The sequence below is a fragment of the Hirsutella rhossiliensis genome, assembly GCF_020360975.1.
Source record: "Hirsutella rhossiliensis strain HR02 chromosome Unknown scaffold00011, whole genome shotgun sequence".
Classification (NCBI taxonomy): Eukaryota; Fungi; Ascomycota; class Sordariomycetes; order Hypocreales; family Ophiocordycipitaceae; genus Hirsutella; species Hirsutella rhossiliensis.
The window spans coordinates 1817084-1837925 of NW_025408677.1; the positions used below are offsets into that span (position 1 = coordinate 1817084).

The window sequence follows — 20842 nt, forward strand, 5'->3', positions numbered from 1 at the left end:
CCTCGGCCAACCTCCCCACCAGTCGTGATGCAGCCGACAAGCTTTCCCACCATGCAACGCCGTGAAAACCTCCTTCTTCGTGTTGTCCCTACTGCTTCTTACCTGCGTCTTCCTTCAAGCTGACGATGCGGTTGAGAACAATCTTTTCCGCCGTCGTGTCCGAGTCCATGGCCTAACAGACGTCTCGCGTTAGCAACGACATGAATCTCCCCCAGCAATCGTCCTTCAGATGGGATAGTGACTCACAAAGTAGGCCACCCGCATCGCCTGGAACCGCACGCTCTCGGGGCCCCCCTTTCCGAGCTCGCTCTCGCCGGCCGCCTCGGGCCACGGCGCGCGACGCCTCACCTCGTCGAAGCCCGACTCGATCAAGGCCTCGGGGTAGATGTCCAGGCTGTCCGGGTTGACGTCGTTCAGGAAACCGCCTTCTGCCTCGCTCGGTTTCTCCGACTTGAAGAGCGACTTGTGAACACGAGCCTCGACCTTCCTCGACCCCTCCGTACCGACCCACTGGATGTATGCCTTGGCCTTCTTCGTCTCCTTGTCAAATACGCCGCGAATCTCGGTAACTTTGCCAGTCGCCTCGTCCTTGGTAAACGAGACGGCCTTGACCGGGAAAGGGGCGTTGAGAAGCCCAACAGTCTTGCCAGGCGCAAGTCGGAAGTAGTCCTTGCTATCCACCTCCCTAAAATCATCTCGCTCAATGTACACGGTCGAGGTAAACGTGACCTTGTGCGAGCCCATCTTGGGGTCCTTGGGAGAGAACGGGAGTTCGACCTCGATGGCGGCGGCGTCCTCAATCACCAGCGGTACGGGATCGAGGACCATCATCAGCCGAGGGACCGTCTTCTCCAGGTACCTTCGAATGGTCTGCTCAAAGCGCTGGATCTGAATGGTGGTGGTGCTCGTGGTGACACCCAGTTCGTTGACAAACTCGAGGATCGCGCCCGGAGGAACGCCGCGTCGGCGGATAGCGATCAGGGTATAGAGTCGCGGGTCATCCCAGCTTGGCACAATCTTATTCTTTACCAGTTCGATGAGTTTCCGCTTGGACAGAACAGTGCCAGACAGGTTCAGCCGTCCGTACTCCCTCTGCATCGGCTCGTAGACCTCGAGCGATTTATTCAGCCATTCGTACGAGACGCGACTCAGGACAAACTCGGTGGTGCAGAGTGAGTGCGTGATGCCCTCGAAGCTGTCGCACAAACAGTGGGTAAAGTCGTACGTGGGATATATCTTCCAGTCCCAACCGGTTCGGTGATGAGGCTGGTCCGTCTTGATGCGATAGGCCGCAAGATCCCACATTTGGGGGTTTCCATCGGTAATGTCCTGCTTCATGCGTAGAATCACCTCCTTGGCCTTGTACTTGCCGGCGCGCATGTCTCGGAACTTGGCCAAGTTATCTTCTACTGACTGCTCGGCGTGCTGGCAGCGATACCGGGGATTTGCGCCCAGGCCCCCACGCTGGAGCTTCATTTCAGCGTCTAGGCTCCCGGCACGTCAGTCACGAGTCGGGACAAGGCTTCTCGAGGCGCCTAGGCTCCAAACAGGTCCTACTTACCGTTGCAGGCGCAAACATAGGCCTTGCCGAGCGTCACAAGCTTCTCGGCCATCTCGTAGAGCCTCTCAAAGTTGTCGCTCGAGTAGGTGATCTTGGATGGCTCGAACCCCAGCCACCGTACCACCTCCAGGATTGAGGCGAAGTATCTCTCTTCCTCTCCCTCCGGGTTGGTATCGTCGTATCGCAGGTAGCAGACGCCGCCGTGGTGCCTGGCGAAGCCAAAGTTGACGGCAATGGCTTTGGCATGGCCAATGTGCAGGTAGCCATTGGGCTCGGGCGGGAATCGGGTGACGACATTGTTGACTGGGCGCTCCTTGTAGACGTCATCGAGGAAGCCCTGCTTGAACATCGCGTCTGGGTCAATCGGCTGCTCCTCGGCCTTCTGGGCAGGGGTCGGCGCCTGCTTGCTGGGTCCGGCAGCGGCCTTTTCTTGTCGCGCCTTCTCCTGCGCGGCCTTCTTGGCTCGTTTCTGCTGGCGTTTTTTCAACTCGGCCTTGGAGACCACGTCCCCAGTCTCCTCGTCGAGCTGGAGCTTGGCCATGGACTTGGATACATCGTCAGCCATTTTGCTGCGGCGTGGCGTAGGATAGGGTCCGGGTAACGAGGATGCGCGTCAGGGACTGCTTCGAGTGGCAGATGAGATATTATAAGGCGAGAGCGAAACTGTGCTGTCCAGGGATAAATGAGTCAAATCCAAGGGTCGTTGGGTCAGAGGATAGCGGGGTTGATTGTGGCTGGTCCTTCTTCAAGGAGGGGTCGCCAAAACGGCAATCGGTCTGACGCTACCTACTACCTAGCTATAGGGTAGGCCCTCCTGCGCGACCACATAAGACTTTCCCCTACGATAATTACAACTACACCCCAACTTATTGAACTTCGCCCAACAATGATTCATACAATTCTTAACCAGTGAATTACGACATCTCTCATCTCAAACGTGAATAGCCCATCTCGTCTTCTGATTCACCTCCACGCTATCACATCAACACCGCAACCCCAACTCTTTCGACTTGCAGCTTACACTGCAGCTACTCGGTACAAGCCAGGCTCCTCCAAACCACCATGGCCACCATCAAGGCTCTCGGAGACATACCGACTCTGGTCCAGCTCTATCACTCTACCGCTCCCCTCCAGGCACCGCCCCCATCGGCAAATGCCCCGCTCCCCTCCTCCGCCATCAACGCCCGCGTCGGCCTCACCCGCGGGGACATCACCAAGCTGCGACTCGACGCCATCGTCAACGCCGCCAACACCTCCCTCCTCGGCGGAGGCGGGGTCGACGGCGCCATCCACCGCGCTGCGGGGCCCGAGCTCCTCGCAGAGTGCCGTGGCCTCGGCGGCTGCCCCACGGGCCAGGCCAAGATCACTCGCGGCTATCGCCTCCCTGCTAGAAACGTCATCCACACCGTCGGCCCCGTGTACAGTCACGCGGATCCACAGCGTAGCGAGCGTTTCTTGCGAAGCTGCTACCAGGAAAGCCTTGAGGTGGCGGCCAAGAAAGGCGTCAAATCGCTTGCCTTCAGCTGCATCAGCACCGGAGTCTATGGATACCCCAGCAAAGACGCCGCCCAGGTGGCTTGCGAGACTGTCAGGAAGTTTCTAGAGACAGACGCCGGCAAGATCGAGAGAGTTGTGTTTGTCACATTTGAACAGAAGGACGTGGCTTCCTACGAAGCGATGATCCCGTAAGTCGACTCACCCGTTCGCCCTCCCGCCATGTCAACGATCTGTTGTGCGCAGTTGCTGATGCAGCAACTCCAACCTAAAGCAAGTACTTCCCCCCCGGAAGGGAGGAGGAAGCCGAGGACAAGTGACATCATTGCACTATCTGGAGTTGCAGTGTGGTTGGGCAGTTGGGGAGTTCCAGTGCAAGCCTACCAGCGGCTTTTCCAATCATGATACCCCCATAAGCGCCATTGCCGCGCACATCTATGTTAAAGAATACAAGGTGTATCACTCATCTCTGGCTCCCTCGTTTCATCAGTGCTCAGCGTCCCTCCCACGAAATATCTTAGCTAGTCGCCCGTGCTTCTGCTAGATCTTGAATCGCCCTGCCTTGCTGTCGTGTCTGAGCTGACATCTGATGTGCCAGACTTGCGGTTTAGTGGCTGCCCGTCTGACGGCTCGTCGTTCTTGGACCCTTGCTGCTTGGTAGACTTGATGCCGACTGCACGGCCTATTTCTGCCAGCATCGCCTTGACCTCATCGACTTCGGCTCGCAACTTCCTGACTTCAAGGACTGCTGGATCATCGTCCAGATTCGGCTTCACAGCCTCGCATGTTTTCGCCCACCCCTCCGCCGCAAAGTCAAGTTCCTGGGCCAGTCGCTCCCATTCCTCAATGACGTCGTCGTCGTCTTCGCCTCGAGCTCGGTTTCGTCGGATTCCATGTGCTGTCCGGGTTTCGAAGTAGGCCGCAACAAACAAGAGGGGGGAGTAGAGAAGACCCATGATGCAGTCGTTGATGAATTCATATGTCCTCTTCCTCATCCACCATTCAAATAATCCCGATATGACAATTTCAATGAGATTGAGGGGCGCAATGTACACATTTTCATCGGGGGCGCGCACAAATTGCAGTGTCTTTTGAGAAAACAGCGCGAGGTACTCGTCGTCGGCATTGTCGTAAATGTCTTCGTAGGCGGAGTTATAGAGAGCAATGAGAATGTTGAGGAGGATGATCTATGGAGAAGGAGCCAGAGTTAGACGGCGGTGATGGTCCCCTCGGGCCAAAACTGAGCAACGTACCATGACAACAAAGGTGAAGCAGTAGTAGAGGATGATTCCCCATGGCGGGCCAAAAGTCTCAAAGCCATCAAACTCGGGGCTCTGCAGAATGGCCTTCATCATGGATTCGATGATGAAGAGGGCGTCGCCAGCGACGTTGTCGTCGGTGAGATCAAGGCCGATGAAGGCCTGCAGAAAGCCAATGACAATGATGATGAGCAGAGCAAAGAAGATGACCGACTCCTTCATCATGACTTTGAGGACCACGAGCATGGCCCCAAAGAACCTGAAGCTGTCAAGGTAGAGCAGCAGGCGCGTCCAGAACATGGGAGCTATGAAGGACAGCATGTTGTAGCTTAGGGTGCTGTAATGACTACGAAAGTCGGAGCCACTCGCAGCGGTCAAGCCGATGATGCGAAGAACAAGCGACGCCGTCAGGAAGGCATACAAGACACCGTTGAAGGCGTTCCAAAAGCCCAGGATCTGGTAGCCGGCCTTGTAAAACTTGATGACCTCATCGCACACAAATCCAAAGGTGAAGATGTACATGGCCACCTCGGCCGTATCCAGCACGCCAGTCGGATTGACCGAGTTGATCGCGGCCGTGTAGAGGCCAAGGTAGACGAGGGAGAAGAGCAGCTGCGCGGCGTTTTGGTATCTCGGAGCCCTCATGCGATCGGGATCCATGTGGGCGAGGAAACTGGTGTTGTCCTTGTCTTGATAGTCGACAAAGACGGAGGGGTCGTCTTCGTCTTGAACGAGCCAGCCGCGCCAGAGATGGCTGATGCATTTCTGATAGCCTGAGGATCCGATGACTCGGACGGCATGTAGGTCGACTGCTTTTTCAACCACGTTGGCGGGAGTCGTGGGTGCGCCGTCGGCAAGAATTGAATATCGACGGAGCAGGACAGCATGCAGCAGATAGCCCATGTCCTCTTCGGTCTCGATGCTGTGCGGCAGGTCGATTGTCAGCGGGGAGCAGCATTGCCCAAGTTGTCAAGCATACATGGCCTTGGCAATGACACCGCAGGCCTCGGCGCGCAGCTTGTGGAGATCGGAATCCCAGAGCTCGACGAGTGCCTCATGGCGAAACCAGCGCTGATTGACGAGCAAGCAATAGACCTAGGGGAGGTAAGACGATGGCAAGGCGTGTAGGTGGGGACAGAGGAAGAGGAGCTCACCACACAACCGGCGTGCTCCTGGCCACCAGCGTCCTTTGCCGCCTGGATGACGCTGGTTGTAATGACTCGACTGTGCGGGGTTGTGATTCGGCTCTCCTCCATCTCGCACGGCACGCATTCCTGGATCAAGTGCCGCAGGCGCAGGCACACCTTTGTCGCCTCTGCGGGTGGCACAGCGGATCGTCCATGGTCAGTGTGAAAGCGTGAAAGCACTGGCAAGAGACGGATCAGCTGGTAGTCGCGGGTCGGGCGGAAGGAACTCACAAGCTTGTTCTTCCTCGTGAAGACGAGAGCGGCGGCGGCCACGGCCATGTTGGTCGGGTTCTCGGTTGAAGCCCAGAGCCCGGTCAATGGCGGTCCAGCGAGAAAGGCTGGGCATGGCGGAGGGGGGGGGGGCGACTGAAGATGCGACGATGCAGAGAAGATTGCCGGCGGGTTTTCAGGCCAAGAGAGCGTTCAAGGGCGCGACCAGCAATTGATGACTCGTTGGATGGAGACTCGGTGGATGGAGACTCGGTGGATGGAGACTCGGTGAATGGAGGACGAGCATGGAAGACGAGGGGACGGGCTCAAGAGGGGGCGTTGTCGCGCACGGGGATCGTCAGGGAACACGACTTGTTGCGGCTATAGCCACACGACTAGCCAAAGTCATTGCGAGGCACTTCTAGGTACCTGCCACCACGACATTGGTCTCGGCGTGAAACGGGATTTAGCTTAGCCGTGAGACAAAGGCAGACGTTTGCCTCGATGAAGACGATGCTTGCATACATAAGGTAACTAACTACCTGGGCTGAGTCACAAACGGCGAATACTGTGCCTAGTACCTCGTGATACTGCCTAGTAGGTAATTAGTAGGCGCTGTCAGTTGGACCCCGCAGCATCTACCTTACTACCTAAGGTAGGTAGTACTTAACTAACTTAATAAGTAAGTACCTAGTAAGGTGACGACGACAGCAGCAAGGACCTTAGTAGAAAGGAGGTACCGGTAGGTAATTACCTATCCGTACCTTGCGGGTAACCGCAGGTTCCTGTCAATACGCCGTTGCCGCACCGCAGGCAAGCTGCTTCTGCGTCGTTTTGCGGATGGACATGTCGTTGCTTGATTGCATGAGCCCAACGGCCCATGAGGCTGCCAGCAAAAGATGACACTCGGCCTACCTTGCAAGCCTCGCCCTGTGACAGATGGCCGAGAGGAGGACCTGCAGATTTCCAACGTTCATATCCAACGTTTATATCCGACGTTTAGTTAGTAATGCTACCGAGTATCCAGGCAGCCTTCTCTGCAGTGGACGTTAGACACCAAGTGGAGCCATCCTCCGTCTTTTCTTGGGCTGTTCTAGACCAGCTAAGTTGCCTAGTGGCGACGGGCCGCTCCCTCGACTGCTGCCGATCCGGAGCTGCGCTTCTCCCCCCCCACCCCCCGGGCTACCCCCCCCAGCGGAGGAACAGAGAGCTTGCTCGGCAACACACGCCGCCAGCGTTCTCGACGGGCCAACAACGCACCAGGTGCTGCACTTGTGCAAAGGCTTCGAACACAGCAAATCAGTCCTTGTGCGAATGCGTGGACGAGGCGTTCCTGTAGCACACGCGAACGAAGCGTGCGACGTCGACGAGCCACGCAAGGCCGTCTTATTGGGCCGCCACTGCCGACAAGCTGTGCCCAAGTCGAGAATCCCATCACGTAACCTCGATTTCCGCCTTGCTTTGGCTCGCCCCGCTTCCTCGACAGTCTGCATCTCTGACGGGTCATTGCTGTCGGCGGTTGCCTGCGTGGGAGTCTCTCTGCCTGATGTGCCTGTCGGTGCACAAGGCATCAGGGCCTCCGCAGAAAATTTGGTTGGTGCAGACGGAGCCTACCTACTGTATCAATTACTGTACATGACTCTTTGGGTACCCATCTGCGTGTAGATCTGCGTGTAGATAGATAATGGGAGGTACCCCGTCTTTTATCGTCTGACCCTGACCTACTAGCATACCTACCTTAACCTACCTACCTACCTACCTTACCTATCTGCCTTGCCTTGCCTTGCCTTGCAGTCCCAGCTAAGGCGGCCAAGGTATATATTTCTTTCCTGCCAACCTCCTTTGCTGGCCGCCCTTTTGCTTCTTTTTCTCTTCCCCGTCTCTCCGACTTTTCCCTCCTTGCTGCTCCTCTCGAGCCCAAGTGCCTGCCTACAAGACCGCCCTCAAGGCAGCCATCGCCTCCAACAAGTGGCAACAAGTCGCGTCTGCCTGCTTGCGGCTCTATCCCGTTTCAACACCATCGCTTGGTCGGTGACATCTTGCCAGCCCATCGCGAGGTGAGCTTCCTCTTCCGATTCTGAAGCAAGCTTTGCTACTGACTGATACGTTCTGGCGGCCAGTGGCGACTTCAAGAACCCTCGCCCACATTATACACCAACTTCACCCTTGCATCCCGTCAACTGGCGCCCCGGCCATTGCCTCCTTTTCTCTCTTCATCCGCCTTGTCCCCGACCAACCGGCCAGGCTCGTGCAGAGTATGGAGCCTCATGATGTCACCGCTGGTCCATCGGATCGCCGAAAAGACACTGGTAGTCTGCAGACTCCAGTTGAGGAAACTCCGCGTCTAAAGGCCGAAACGGGCCCGACCAAGAGTAACGATCCAGAATCAGTCGAAGCCTCTCAAATCGAGTCCAAGAAAAGGGCCACTCGTCAAGAGGCGCCGGCCCGCAAGCCGACAAAGGCCGCTCGGTCCAGAAACCATCTTCGCGCCAAGTCAAAACGTGCGGGGAAACTTGCGCGAGCCGACAACTCCAGCTCATCCTCAGATGAGGACCGCGAGGAGAGCTCGTCAGACTCCGACAGCGACTCCACGGATTCGGACCCCTTCACCGAGAGAGACGCGCCGAAATCAAAGAAATCGTCTCGCAGCTCCAAGGCACGGGCCCCGTCCCGCAAGTCCAAAGCCAAGCCCAAGTCTTCCCTTTCGGCAAAAGCGAAAAGGCAGACACGAAATAGTTCGGATTCTGACTCCGACTCTTCCGACTCAACGACATCGACCGACGCACATGGAGACAACCGCAAGGGCCCGGGCGGCAAGGATGCCGCCAAGGGTGACATATACCACCACATTGATCGGTTGGAGCTTAGGATCTCCCAGCTTCAATCCCAAATGGCCCAAACTACGCCCTTTCCCCACCTGGGGACTGGCGGACTGGTTTGTGGCTTGGTCCCGAGTATCCCAGCGGGAATCGGTCTCCCGGGCGGCCATCTTGGCAATCTCCTGCCCTCTGCTCACAACGGCAACCTTTCCAACCAGCCGGCCTCCTTTGTCACCCCGCCTTCCAAGCGCCTGGGACGCCTTGGTCTCGGCCCGAGAGCTGCAAGAGGATTTCGTGGTGCACCATCTGCGCCGAGATTGGATCTCCAAGAGCCCGATACCAGCAGCGACAACAAGAAGCCACGAGGCAGCTCGAAAAAGGCTACGCGAAAGAGGACCAAGGTTGACTTTAAACGGGTTGACTGGGTCTGGGACAGTTCCCTGTACACCTACAGACTCCAGGACACGGCCGAGATGTCCATGAGCTCTTTATACGATGATTACATCTTTCACGTTCGACGAACGTTCGACTGCGAAGGAAAGTATCGTGCAACATTTGTGGATGTTAGGAGCAAACTCTTGCGCGAGTGCTTGCAGGACGTCATTGGCAACGTGCGAGGAGCGAGCCTGGTTGACGAAACTCCAAAGCTGGATCCCAATTTACTCTTCTTGTATGTGAATACTCCTTTCCCTCTCCCGAACCCCACGGCTTGTCGCTCTATCCATCTCTGATGAGACTGATGTTTGTTGTAGATACCTAGAAGACTTCCGTACACACCTAAAGCACCTAAAAAAAGCGAGACCAGCTGGCGACAACAAGAAGGAGCGCAAGAAGAACAGAACCCGCCTTGAAAACAAACGAAAACAGCTCAAGGTCCTCATCAAGTATCTGGATAAGGACTACGCCAAGGTCAAGGAAAGCCTTTACCCCATGCTCGACAGCGGCGTCATCACGTTCGATTTGCTGTGGGCGCTGTGGAAGCCCAACACTCTCATCTACGGCACAACGTACGGAGCCGTGGAAGATCCTAGGGTTTTCAAGGTGGACATGGCATATCACCAGTCCACCATTATGAGAGGGGACTTTTACTTCATCGAGGGAAAGTATCTCGAGTTCGACGGCAAGAAATTCGGCTACGGCACCGTGGCGGAAGAAATCTCCGACTTTCAGGGGGCCCGAAAGATCACGAGCCTGCCCTGCTACCCTCTGAGGTATCACAAGGAACAGGACCAGGTTCAAAAGGACCTCATTGCGAGGGGCAAGAAATTTGTCGCCCTCAACGGCGTGCATTACAAGTGCTACTCGGGCATCGCGTATATGAAGCGCAAGAAAGGCTCCATAATCAAATTCAACGTCCAGCAGAGCCGAGTGATGGTGGATCCTGCCATATTCCGACGTATCAACCCCAACTACTCCGTCTCGACTGTTCGGCCAAAGGATCACGATATTCTGTCCGACGAGGGGTCAGGCGACGAGTCGGGCTGCTGCGAGTGCGAATCGGATGGAAGCGAACAGCGCGAAAAAGTGGAATACGTCTCCAAGGTCTTCAAAAACGAAAAGGGCGACGTCTTCGTGGCCAAGATTCCGAAGCACGAGACGGAGGCGGGAACGGAGGAGACGATCTTGCAATCGCTCCCGGGAAAGGCCGTCCCTCGAGAGGGCAAGTCGTCGAGCGGAAGCTCCATGGTCGGGGGAGATGCAGCTGAAACCCCCGCCGAGACGGCTGCCGAGGTGCTGCCCGAGTTCTCCGAAGAGGACTATCTCATTGCGTCTCCGGTTGTGTTTGGCTTCTCCTTCTCGGAGAAGCAGTGGCTGGAGTTGTCTGTGTCGGCCGTCGAGGACATTACGTGGAACGAAAAGGCATGGGAATCTCTTGTACTCGAGCCAGAGACCAAGGATTTGATCCAAGCGCTCGTCCAGTCTCGCAAGTATCACCCAACGCAGACGATTGACGATGTGATACAGGGAAAAGGCAAAGGGCTCGTCAGTAAGTCTCGCAAGGGCCAGTATATCGTCTTGGCTCCGACAATGGACTGACGTTTGGTTCAGCTGTTCTCCACGGGCCACCCGGTACAGGCAAGACGTTGACCGCAGAAGGCATCAGCGAGCTCCTCAAGTGTCCGCTCTACATGGCCTCGGCCGGCGAGCTGGGAACCGACTCGCGATATCTCGAGGCTGAGCTGCAAAAGATTCTGGACATTTGTCACGCGTGGGGCGCGATTTTGCTGCTTGATGAGGCGGACGTGTTTCTGGAGAAGCGAAACATGCAAGACATACATCGCAACGCCCTCGTGAGCATCTTTCTGCGCCAGCTGGAATACTTTCAGGGAATCTTGTTCCTCACGACCAACCGTGTCGAGGTGCGTATTCGAACTTGCGACCCCTTGCTCGTGGACGGCCTGCTAACCGTGGATGACGTTTGCAAAGACTTTTGACGAGGCCTTCCAGTCACGAATCCACATTGCTCTGCGGTACGACGCGCTCGATGCCAAGGCCAAGAAGACCATCTTCAAGATGTTCATCGACCGCATCAAGGCTTTCGGCAAGCTGGAGCTGCAGCCGTTCAGCGAGGACGACCTGGAGGACCTAGCCAGACACGACCTCAATGGCCGTGAGATCAAGAATGTGGTGGGCTCGGCTCAAGACTTGGCTGTTAGCAAGGGTGAGTCGTTTAGCATGCGGCATATCAGGCAGGTCCTGGACGTGCACGCCAAGTTTGGTCGAGACCTCCGGGGCGGAGCCGGGTACGAGGACGCAATGAGGAGCTACTTTTGAGGCGACGAGGCGCAAGATGGGATTGGTGGCGGAGGAGGCGGTAGGCATTGGCAACGAGGGTGAGGGTCATGAGCAGCAATGAAGATTGACGATGCACGACTTTACGGCCACGGCTCGCAGCATACGCACGGTACAGGATTCACGGAGCATTGGGCGTTTCCAGATTACCTCCTATCAAGCTGTTATACATCTGGTGTACAGGTAATGTGTACTTGTTGACAGTGAATTATACTACGGTGCTCAGCCAAGGATAGGAGCATTGTGAGATGACGTGGCCAGAACTCGAGAGGCCTGTAGGTAGCGCATTGCCCGAGCAAACGGGGGCCTCCTTGGCTGGAGAGAGGCGGCCGTGTCCTTGTCCTTATTCCGCCAGAGCTGGTTCGGTCGGTGGTTGCGGTTGTTGTTTTCCGGTGTTCTGGAATTTCATGAGGTCTTATGCTGCGACGTAGTTGCGTTCCTGGACATTTTTCACCAGAGAGTGATATCTCGGACCTGTCTCAAGAGCTTCAAGGCAGAGAGGGGTGTGTGTGTGCACAACATGTGTGTTGGTTTCGCACGCGGCCGGTTTTATATCTTTAATAGCTCGTAAGTTTGGGCATGTCTAATACTGCCGGCATTACTATTCTGAGCAGTCGGTGGGATCAAGTAGGTACATACAGTAGGCTATGCGAAACAGGGCGGTGGATAGAGAGCAGGGGCGGGATCCCTGGCATAGCCGTGGGGCTTCAAGCAAGAATGGCGAGCCTACGAATAAGGGGGGATGGATAATTACGGCGACAGATCCCAAGGACCTGTCAACCCCCTCCTTTCCGGGCGCTGTGACGATGGCGATGACGGAGAGATTGCATCGGGCTGTATGGGGTCCCCAAGACAAGAATATCCGACGGAGGGCGATGTGGAGGAGGAGGATAGGGGGGCGCGCATCATGGCGAGCACGTGCCAATGGACAAAAACACAAGGTTGTGCCGTCATGTCTCCGAGCCAGCCACCGACATGCCATTCATTGGGCTTTGGGTTCCTATGCCTCGCGGTAGAAGCTACGTGGAAGAAGCGGAGAAGTAACGATATTGAATGCCACTGAATGGCGGAAGGGCCGGGGCCAGAGGCGGTAGTTTGCTGTTGATGTCTCAGGGGAGAGACGGGGAGTGGATGGGGAGTGGATGGACCCGAAGACGCGTTGCTGTTTTTAGATTAGACGAACGGCCGGCCAGCCATAGCTTTGCTGCCACGAGTGAGAGTGGTGAGTTGTTGCTCGCTGACATGGGCATTGCAGTGGAGCCAGGATCGTCAGCTAACAAGATGTTTGGTTGCGCTGCAAATGAGTGCTTTGCATTCATTGGGGCCGTGCATGGAGAGACGTGTCCATCCACCGTCGCCGACCTTGGCGGTTGGGCGATGCAAGGGGGCAGATTGCTTGCCAAGTATGGACTCATGGACTCCGTACAGAACGCATGTACTGTATGTAAGGTGTAAGGTAGGTATATTGGATAATCAGGGAGACCGTTCGGGAAACCTGCCAGGCCTGACCGCCTTGTCACTCTTCCTGTTGCCCCCTGTCTCTCTCCTTACACTGCCACGGCAATGGGGCAAGAAGAAAAGAAAGGGCGAGAAGGAAAAAGGGGAACAGACGGCACAGGGGGCGGCATGCAGAGAGGTCGATGCCGCGGCAGCCTTTTGTTGTTCATTCCCGGCATGTGCCTGGAGCGCCGTTGCAGAGAAAGACAAACAAAGACCAGATGAAACGGCGAGTGCCCAGACAGACGCGCCTACACCAGACCGATGCATGTGCAACTTAACGCTGCCGACGTCTGCACAGTACATATCAGTTAGTGTATAGACGGTTCTCGAGGTTCCAAACATTCTGGAGAGGCGGAAAAGGGGAGGGGGGGTGGCCGGTGCGGGCAGCGCCAACGGAAAAGCTTGTCGGTTGTACAGCAGGCAGACGACGGTGAGCTGGATTCGTGGCGTTCCAAACAAAACACGTGTGGCCCGACAGGCGTTTGGCGGTGTACCGTGCGAGGGCGCTTGGATCACGTGGTTTTTTTGGGGCTTGCCTCTTTCAAGGCGTGGCCGAAGCAGTACCGGGGCACGAAACGGGGCACGAAACGGGGCACGAAACGGGGCACGCGTGTGCGCACTGTGAAGCCGTCAAGGGCCCCGTGGGGGCTGGCGGCGCGTACAGGGCGAAATAATCAGGTTATATCTCATAATCTCATAAGCGCCCTCCCCAGTTCCACGGCATGATAGGCCGAGAGGGCGCGAGCAGATTCCAGCGTCGGGTACGACCTTGACGCGGCATCCAACAGCCAAGATAGGCATCTGTAAGCAATCAAGACTGCCAGCACAACAGTGGACACACTGTCATGCTGCAAGGACGGGCATGGCTGCTGCATGCATCGGGCTGAGGGCCTCGAGGTGGCAAGCACGCCAGGCACCTCGCATATTGGCGCACCCTCATGCCACGTTCCTGCATATGCTTCTTGGCCTGGTCGGCGGCTAAAACGCACATGTTTTGGTTCCGGCGCGCGCGCACTGTGCGAGCGCTTGGTGGATCCAGCGATCCACGGGGGGGGGGGGGCCGCCTGTTCATCCGCTGATCTGCTGCGGTTCGGGAGGGTTTTCCCCCCATCGTTCCCGTTCATGGGCGCACTAGAACAGAGCACACCCGCCGCACTGTTGGTAAGCGCCGCAGACAAGGCGGCTCCTGTCATCCACCTGCCTTGTTGACCTTGGCCGGCCTGTCAGCCTACCGTTGTCTGAGCAATCTCTTGCAAGAACTGTTGGCTCCAAGCTGATCGGCCATTTCGGCCTCACCTTGGTCCACCCGGTATGCGCTGGCCGGGGCACCATCGTCAGGGCTGTGTGATTGGCCCTCAGTGCACTGTGCAAAACGCCCCTTCGGTAGCCGGGCCAATGGGGACTGGCTGGTACCTGGCAGCCCGCCGCCCCCTTTCGGTGAGCGCGCACCAGCACTGTGGACTGCCAAAATGCACGATGCCGCCGTCCACCAGGTGACGTGTGGGAATTCCAATCCCTTTTCCCGTCACCTCGTCACCGACTGACTGACTAACCTGACACGGCGTTTGCGGTGGACGTGGCGAGGGTGGACCAGGGAACAAAAGACAGGGGACGGTGGACAGGGGATGGTGGACAGGGGATGGTGGACAGGGGATGGTGGACAGGGGAGCTTGCTAATCAGACACCTTGGCCAGCGTCCAAACACGCCCCTCCCGAATCCCATACGCACCGACTCCTTTTTGCTGGTCAATATCCCAGGTAAATAAGCAACCACCCCTTGCCCGCTTAATAACGCTCATCCCCTTCTCCCGCTCTCTCCCCCTTTTCCCCCTTCAACATCTTCCCTCGGCGGTGCTCTGTTGCAAACCTTTCCGGCTTCCAGCCAAGTCATTCTTTACAAACCCAACATCGCCGCCTCCGCCTTTTGTGCAACTCGTCTACGCTCTCTTCACCTTGCACTCCTTGAACAACTTTTGACGCTCCTTTAACTAACCCCGACCGACGACCCTGAATATTCTGGCAATATTCAATCGTCTCCCGACCACGACTGCAGCGACGCATATCATATCCTACAACACAATCCCTCGCTTCAGTCACCATGAAGATCTCCGCCACGACGCTCATCCTCGCCGCCGCCCTCGGTGTCTCGGCTCACCCCAGCGGCCATCTACACCAGCATCTCCACCGCTCCAAGACTTTCTTCAAGAGTGTGGGGCCGTCAAGCAAAGAAGTCAACTTCGTCGATAACAACGCCCTCGGAGACAGCCATGATTCCCCCCCGGAACCTAGTTATTCGGCCCCCGAGGAACCTCCGCCGTCATACACCCCGCCAGCGAAGCCCTCTCCCAAGTACGAGCAACCAAGCTCTACCGGTTCCGACTCGGACGACGGCGAGGACAACGGTCAGGGCATCAGCGACCCAGACGAGCTGTGTCAAGGCGGCAAGCAGAAGCGCGCGACCCTCGCAGAGATTGCCGAGCCCGGCAACACTGGCGGCACCGGGGGTCAGTTCGGCTGCAACCTCAAGCCGGTCCCGTCTTCGTTTGTCAAGGATTACCCAGACAAGTTCAAGTATACAGTCAAGCTCAACAACGTCGGCAAAGACAGAAGGGACCAACAGTGCACCTGCTTTCTCAAGGTTGGCAAGGAGCTTAAGGTCAACGGCTCCTTCAAGGACGAAAAGCTCTTCATGTTCAAGCTTGCCGCAGGCAAGTACCAATACGTGGCAGCCGCTCCAAACACGAAGGGCTCCTGCACGTGCCTGCCCAACGAGCTGAAGACCAACGCGTATGGCCAGTGGGGCGGCACCTGGGTCGAGTTCGACTTTGCCAGCAGCACCAACAGCAAAGCAGCCGGTGGTGTTTGGTCCGGCGCTGATGCCTCGTGCATCACCGCCTCTATGGCGAACATGGATATTCCCGGCTTGCACGTTTACCGAGAAGGCAGCACCGACAAGGCGTCCACCGTCTGCCCCAAAGGGTCGAACCAGAGCTACAACGCGTACCTGTCCCAGGCCGACGAGGCCAAGGATGGTATCGGCCTCAACATCAAGAGTGCCGACAATGAAGCAGTTAGAATTGTCGCAGATGTCGACTACCAATGCTGAGACTACGTGGGACGGGAAAATTGTCGTGGGTTTCTTGACTACCGACAGCACTCAGGAGGTGGCGAGGCTTGCTGTTGGCGTGGTGTTTGGGTGCGCGGTACCATTAGAATTTTGGGCCTTCTCTTCTTTCTCGAGCTTACTCTCGCGCCTGCCACTGGCGCGGCTGAGGCTCTGGGACACTTTTTGATCCTCGGCCGTCGGCCACCACGGTTACATAGCACCTTTTTGTCCACAAATACTTTGTTTTGAACAAGAGCAAATACAGTGTGTTTTCCGACGTCTATTCCAGTGACTGTCCAGACGGGCCTACTGCCGCAATGGCACGCCAAACATGCACTTGCCACTATCAAAGAACCATCACAATGGGCGCGCGGTTGATGGACCAAGAGTGACCAACACTCAAATTCATGCTTAGGTAATACCGTTCAGCATGGTTTTATCAGTCGTGGGAAGACACCAAGCGTTTACAAGTGACAATTTCAAGCAGCCGAGAACAGCCTCTCCCCGTTTGAAGTGATCACTTATGGAGTCCAAGTCAACTATTGACGGGAAAGTGAACAGCGGGGTTTGGGGGGAATTAGGAGATGTGGCGGATGCAGAAGGGGAGGGGTTTCTTTGGGTCTGGATGTGAGGGGGTGCTGAGCGGGTGGCAGCGCAGATACGGCCTGCACGCGTCTACAAATATTACTTTGCACACACATATGAACGTGATACTGTACACGCTTGGTTGTCCTGTTCGGGGAGAGACGCAAGTGTGCCGTGCGTGGCCAGAAGCCGAGGCCAACTCACGCGACGAGCATGTGCACTGTTGATGATGGGCGAGCCGTGGCCAGCTTCAAGACGACTTCATATGAAGCCGAGGAACAGCACGAATACATACATTTGCATCACGCCGATTTAAACGTTGTGAAGCAAAGGCGGGCAATCACTCTGACAGAGCGGGAGCTGCCACCCTCGTCTCCGTCTTGCCCGACTGAGCTCGACCTGTTGTTGACATGGACCTTGTTCCCTTGCTCCATGCAGAATAGATTCGCTTCTGTGCCAAATAATGTTCCATTCGGCTAGCTGGGAGCCTGTCATGGACTCCAGTCACTCCACAGGTGGTCAAACAACTCAATGGTGGAGACCAGAAGATGGGATGAACATGATCGGAACGGGCGAACCATGCGCCGACATTGGCGCCAAGTCTCAACTTCCTACGCCGACCATTTTGGCCAACGGCCATCCGGAGGTTGTATTCGCACATTTCACAGACTCTGGTGGCCTGAACGGGTTGGCGTGGACCGATGATGAGGCCACTGGAGCTCCTCGACCAAAAACATGGCGGCTGCCGCCGAGTCGCGGACAATGGACGACCCAGGTAGTAGCAGCAGCCGGGATTCCGTGGCCATGGGCACGACCCCTGGTGACCCGGAGGATGTTCGACCATCGTGGAGAGCAGATGATGAAATGAGAAGCCCACCGCTGCAAACAAGCGGAACCCAGCAGGATATGATGCTTCGCGCAGTCAGGCAAAGCTTGTCGCTCGCCCAGTCGTACCTCCCCGAGGTTGAGAGTCTACTGGCGCGCATTCAGGACAGAGCCAAGCCGTCTCAGGCGACTGGACTCCCGGCATTCGTGCGTCATCTGAGAGGGACGGAAAAGTCTCTTACACTGGCGCTCTCGGAACTGCGCGGAGCATCGTTGGATGCGGATGCCCTGACGAGACTGGAAAAGAAGCTCGCGACGGGATCCATCGACGTGTCCCGTGGCGCGATGCACTGGGACATGCTCAAGCGATGCCGCTCATTAGTCGCCGTCAACCAGGTCTTTCAAGGGTCCGCATCCGAGGCCCGTAAGAAGGAGGTGGCGCGCATGACGCTCAGCGGGCGGGAGAAGCAGCAGCTGCACCGCGCCTTGAAGGAGCAGGCCAAGGTCGAGGTCCACGTCGTCGAGGGCGGCGGCGAGTGGCTCGACATCAAGACGCTGCGCCCGGACCGGCTGGCGAGGCAGATGACGGACGGCGGCTGGGGCTGGGGCGAGCACGAGGTCGGCGACGACATTGACGAGCGCGAGTGGGAGGACATTCCGCTGGCCAGGCACGTCAGGCGGCTGGTCGCCGCGGCCCGGCTCAACCGGCACGAGTACCGCTTCCCGCGGGTGCGGCTTGTGCTGCCCAACCTCGGCCGCGGGAACAAGGACGTCGGTGCCCTGCTCGACCAGCTTTCGCGCGTGGACCCGCTGGTGCAGGTGACTCTGGACGACGGCGGCTCGGCCTTTTTGGCCAACGGCAAGTCTCGGCCGCTCGACGTCGCCATCGAGAGCCTCGTCGGGGACGAGCACGAGGGCCTGACTGCGACGCTCAACATGGACCATACCATCCTCGTGGATCTCGTCTCGGACCTGACCCATCTCCGTCTTCAGCCGCAGCCGTGGCAGGCATCCACGACGAGGGCGCAGATCCTGGAGGAGACGCAGCACGGCGGGCTCATGACGCGGACGCTGTATCCCATCCTAGACGGACGAGCGCTTGTGTGCACCAAGGAGGCGGCCGAGCACTTCCACCAAGTCCTCGGCACCGTGGGCACGGCCACCGAACGCGAGCGCGCAAGGTACCTCGTGCCCGTCGACCCGGAAATCCGCTGCACGCCGCACCATGTGCTCCGGGCTCGCTTCCAGCGGCTGTCCGTCTACCCGCTGCCGGCATCGGTGCAGGTGCCCATCCGCGTTGTCGACGAGGACTGGACGTGGCCGTCGATCTGCCGCGGCGTCGCCGAGGCGCGCCTCCCCCGCGTGGCGCTCGACGTCGCGCGCTGCGCAAACTTCAAGAGCGCCAAGCTCTCCATCTTCATGCACGGCTGGGCGACGGGCATGGCGACGCTCACGTCCAACAAGGAGGTGCGCGGGCAGATTCGGACATGGGTCGAGGCGAACCGGCACGACGACGGCGAGTGCGGGCCTGCCATCTGGAGGCTCGACGTGACCCGGAACCTGCTAGCCAAGAGCGCGACGCCTCCGGAGCAGGACCGGAGTGCCGGCAATGGTGACTTGCAAGAAGACGGCGACTGGATCGACACAAAGAGAGGGAAAGGATGAGCCGACAGGGGCTTTTCTTGGATACGTGCCCATGCTCGCCCGAACCAGGATCATACTCGACTGCTTTTTGTTTGATTAACTATTAACTCAGACATCCTTTTGAAGACGGTATCAAACAGCTGCCTCGTCCCCATTCCCCCGACCTGTCTCCACCGGTTCCCCCGACAGCCGCACACCACCCGAGAGCCAACAACCCGACCCTGCCGTCTCCACCGGCGCGCAGACCAGGTCCGTCTTGGTGGTGGGAGTCGCAGGCGAGACGGTAGCCGTGTACAGGTTTGGGGCGAAGAAGGGGATGACCACGGTGGACCAGGCCAGCGCGCAGGAGCCGCAGTCGACGGTGCTGGTGGACGTGACAAGCGAAGGGAACACCCTGCAGGTCCCGTCAGGGAGCTGTGGCCGAAGCAAGGTGCTGCATGTGCACGTCGGACTCGGAAGGCCCGGGGGGGCCGCGACGGTCGGCTCCAGGTCCCAGGGGCCTTCCCAGTAACGCGGGCCGTGGCCGGGGCCAGAGGAGGGCGCACACTACTGCGCCGGGGCGGGAGTGGCCTCGGCGGGGCGGTTGCCGCACTCGAGGACGGTGGTGGCGGCCGGGGTTTGGGCGGTGGTGGTGGTGGTGAAGAAGACGACGGGCCCGACGCCGAGGTGGACGTAGGACAGGGCCAGGTGATTGCAGCCGCCGCAGTCGACGAGATGGGTGGCAGTCGTCGTGGTCGTGTAGACGGTGCGCACAGGGCCGAAGGTGAAGGTGGGGAAGACGGGCACCGTGGTGGTGCACTCGCTGGCGCGGACGGCGTCTGGCTGCTCCTTGACCAGCATCTCGGCCTCTGGGATGGCGGCGGCCTCGTTGGCAGGCAGGGGGTTGGCCGAGACGGCGGCCAGGCAGGCAGCAATGGCCAGGAGGACGCCGCGACGCAGAGAAGGAGCCATGATGTGTTTGTTGGTGTTGGTGTGTGTCTTGATGATGGTTTCCAGAGGATGAATGACTTTGAACCAGGTTGGCCGGGCAGAGAGAGGTGTGTGTGAGTGTGTGAGTGTGTGAGTGTGTGAGTTGTGTGATTGTGTGTATGTGTTAATACCTGGCAAGGACGATGAGAGACGAGGAGGAGAAGAAGGGCTGGTCGGACGCGAAGAGGCTACAATATATAGGAGACGAGGAATTCACAGCCAGAGGAGGGCGGTTGGAAATGCCGTGGCTCGGAGTTTTTTTTTCTTCCCTGCCTTGTACGTAACAGCAAAAGTCAGACGCTGCCGGCAAGGACGCCTCGATGGACCAGGCGGCCTGCGAGGGACTTTTTCCGCCTCGTTGCTGGACTCGGGAAGGCTGCGTGCGTGGTGGAGCACGGCGTGCGTGCTTGCTTGGTTGCTTGGTTGCCTGCGCGGGCCAGTGGCGATGGAGACGGGCGGGAATGTCTGTTCTGGTCTGTCTGTCTGTATGTGTGCATGTATGATGTATGTATGCGTATGTATTGTATGTATATGGGACAAATGCAACGGCCGTTGGGGGGACAGGTAAGTAGGTAGAGGTAGGTAATTAAGTTACCGTCGGGACGTTGGAGGAGGGTTCGATGCCAAGAGCAGCGAGATGGGCTGCGTCCGAGACATGCGCGTGCCGTCTCTATCGAATGCACATGTGTCTCGCTCTATGTACAGATATCCTGTGCATCCGTCGATGCAGAGGGAACGGGACGAATCACATGGTGGCCTCACAAACAGCCCATGCACACACGTACATACTGTACATACATTCATTCATACATACAGTACGCACTTCATGACCATCGATCCCTCTAGGGCAGATGGGTCGGCCGAGACTTTGGCTTTGGCTTTGCTGCGTA

The 20842-nt window shown here is 57.7% G+C and overlaps 7 protein-coding genes across 7 annotated transcripts; 4 read left to right on the top strand and 3 right to left on the bottom strand.

Annotated features, from left to right (window-relative positions):
- Positions 1-88: 88 nt before the first annotated feature.
- On the bottom strand, positions 89-2126 carry HRG_08972 (tRNA synthetases class I (E and q), catalytic domain-containing protein; the record flags this gene model as incomplete). The annotated part of the gene is made up of 3 exons (XM_044867443.1): positions 89-172; positions 247-1484; positions 1562-2126. The coding sequence occupies 3 exons, from the start codon at positions 2124-2126 to the stop codon at positions 89-91; spliced, it is 1887 nt and encodes a 628-aa protein (XP_044717464.1).
- A 497-nt stretch (positions 2127-2623) lies between these two features.
- HRG_08973 (macro domain-containing protein) lies at positions 2624-3375 on the top strand (the record flags this gene model as incomplete). Its single annotated transcript, XM_044867444.1, has 2 exons — positions 2624-3246; positions 3330-3375. The coding sequence occupies 2 exons, from the start codon at positions 2624-2626 to the stop codon at positions 3373-3375; spliced, it is 669 nt and encodes a 222-aa protein (XP_044717465.1).
- A 201-nt stretch (positions 3376-3576) lies between these two features.
- Positions 3577-5780, bottom strand: HRG_08974 (calcium channel YVC1; the record flags this gene model as incomplete). Its single annotated transcript, XM_044867445.1, has 6 exons — positions 3577-4242; positions 4309-5236; positions 5294-5409; positions 5469-5538; positions 5619-5680; positions 5733-5780. 6 exons carry the CDS (start codon positions 5778-5780, stop codon positions 3577-3579), a joined length of 1890 nt encoding a protein of 629 aa, XP_044717466.1.
- A 2188-nt stretch (positions 5781-7968) lies between these two features.
- On the top strand, positions 7969-11305 carry HRG_08975 (ATPase family associated with various cellular activities (AAA) domain-containing protein; the record flags this gene model as incomplete). Its single annotated transcript, XM_044867446.1, has 6 exons — positions 7969-8212; positions 8258-8567; positions 8667-9200; positions 9283-10517; positions 10580-10890; positions 10958-11305. The coding sequence occupies 6 exons, from the start codon at positions 7969-7971 to the stop codon at positions 11303-11305; spliced, it is 2982 nt and encodes a 993-aa protein (XP_044717467.1).
- A 3616-nt stretch (positions 11306-14921) lies between these two features.
- HRG_08976 (uncharacterized protein) lies at positions 14922-15600 on the top strand (the record flags this gene model as incomplete). The annotated part of the gene is made up of 2 exons (XM_044867447.1): positions 14922-15535; positions 15597-15600. The coding sequence occupies 2 exons, from the start codon at positions 14922-14924 to the stop codon at positions 15598-15600; spliced, it is 618 nt and encodes a 205-aa protein (XP_044717468.1).
- A 1718-nt stretch (positions 15601-17318) lies between these two features.
- HRG_08977 (uncharacterized protein) lies at positions 17319-19004 on the top strand (the record flags this gene model as incomplete). The annotated part of the gene is made up of 1 exon (XM_044867448.1): positions 17319-19004. The coding sequence occupies one exon, from the start codon at positions 17319-17321 to the stop codon at positions 19002-19004; it is 1686 nt and encodes a 561-aa protein (XP_044717469.1).
- Positions 19005-19529: 525 nt separating this feature from the next.
- HRG_08978 (uncharacterized protein) lies at positions 19530-19934 on the bottom strand (the record flags this gene model as incomplete). The annotated part of the gene is made up of 1 exon (XM_044867449.1): positions 19530-19934. One exon carries the CDS (start codon positions 19932-19934, stop codon positions 19530-19532), a length of 405 nt encoding a protein of 134 aa, XP_044717470.1.
- Positions 19935-20842: the final 908 nt, after the last annotated feature.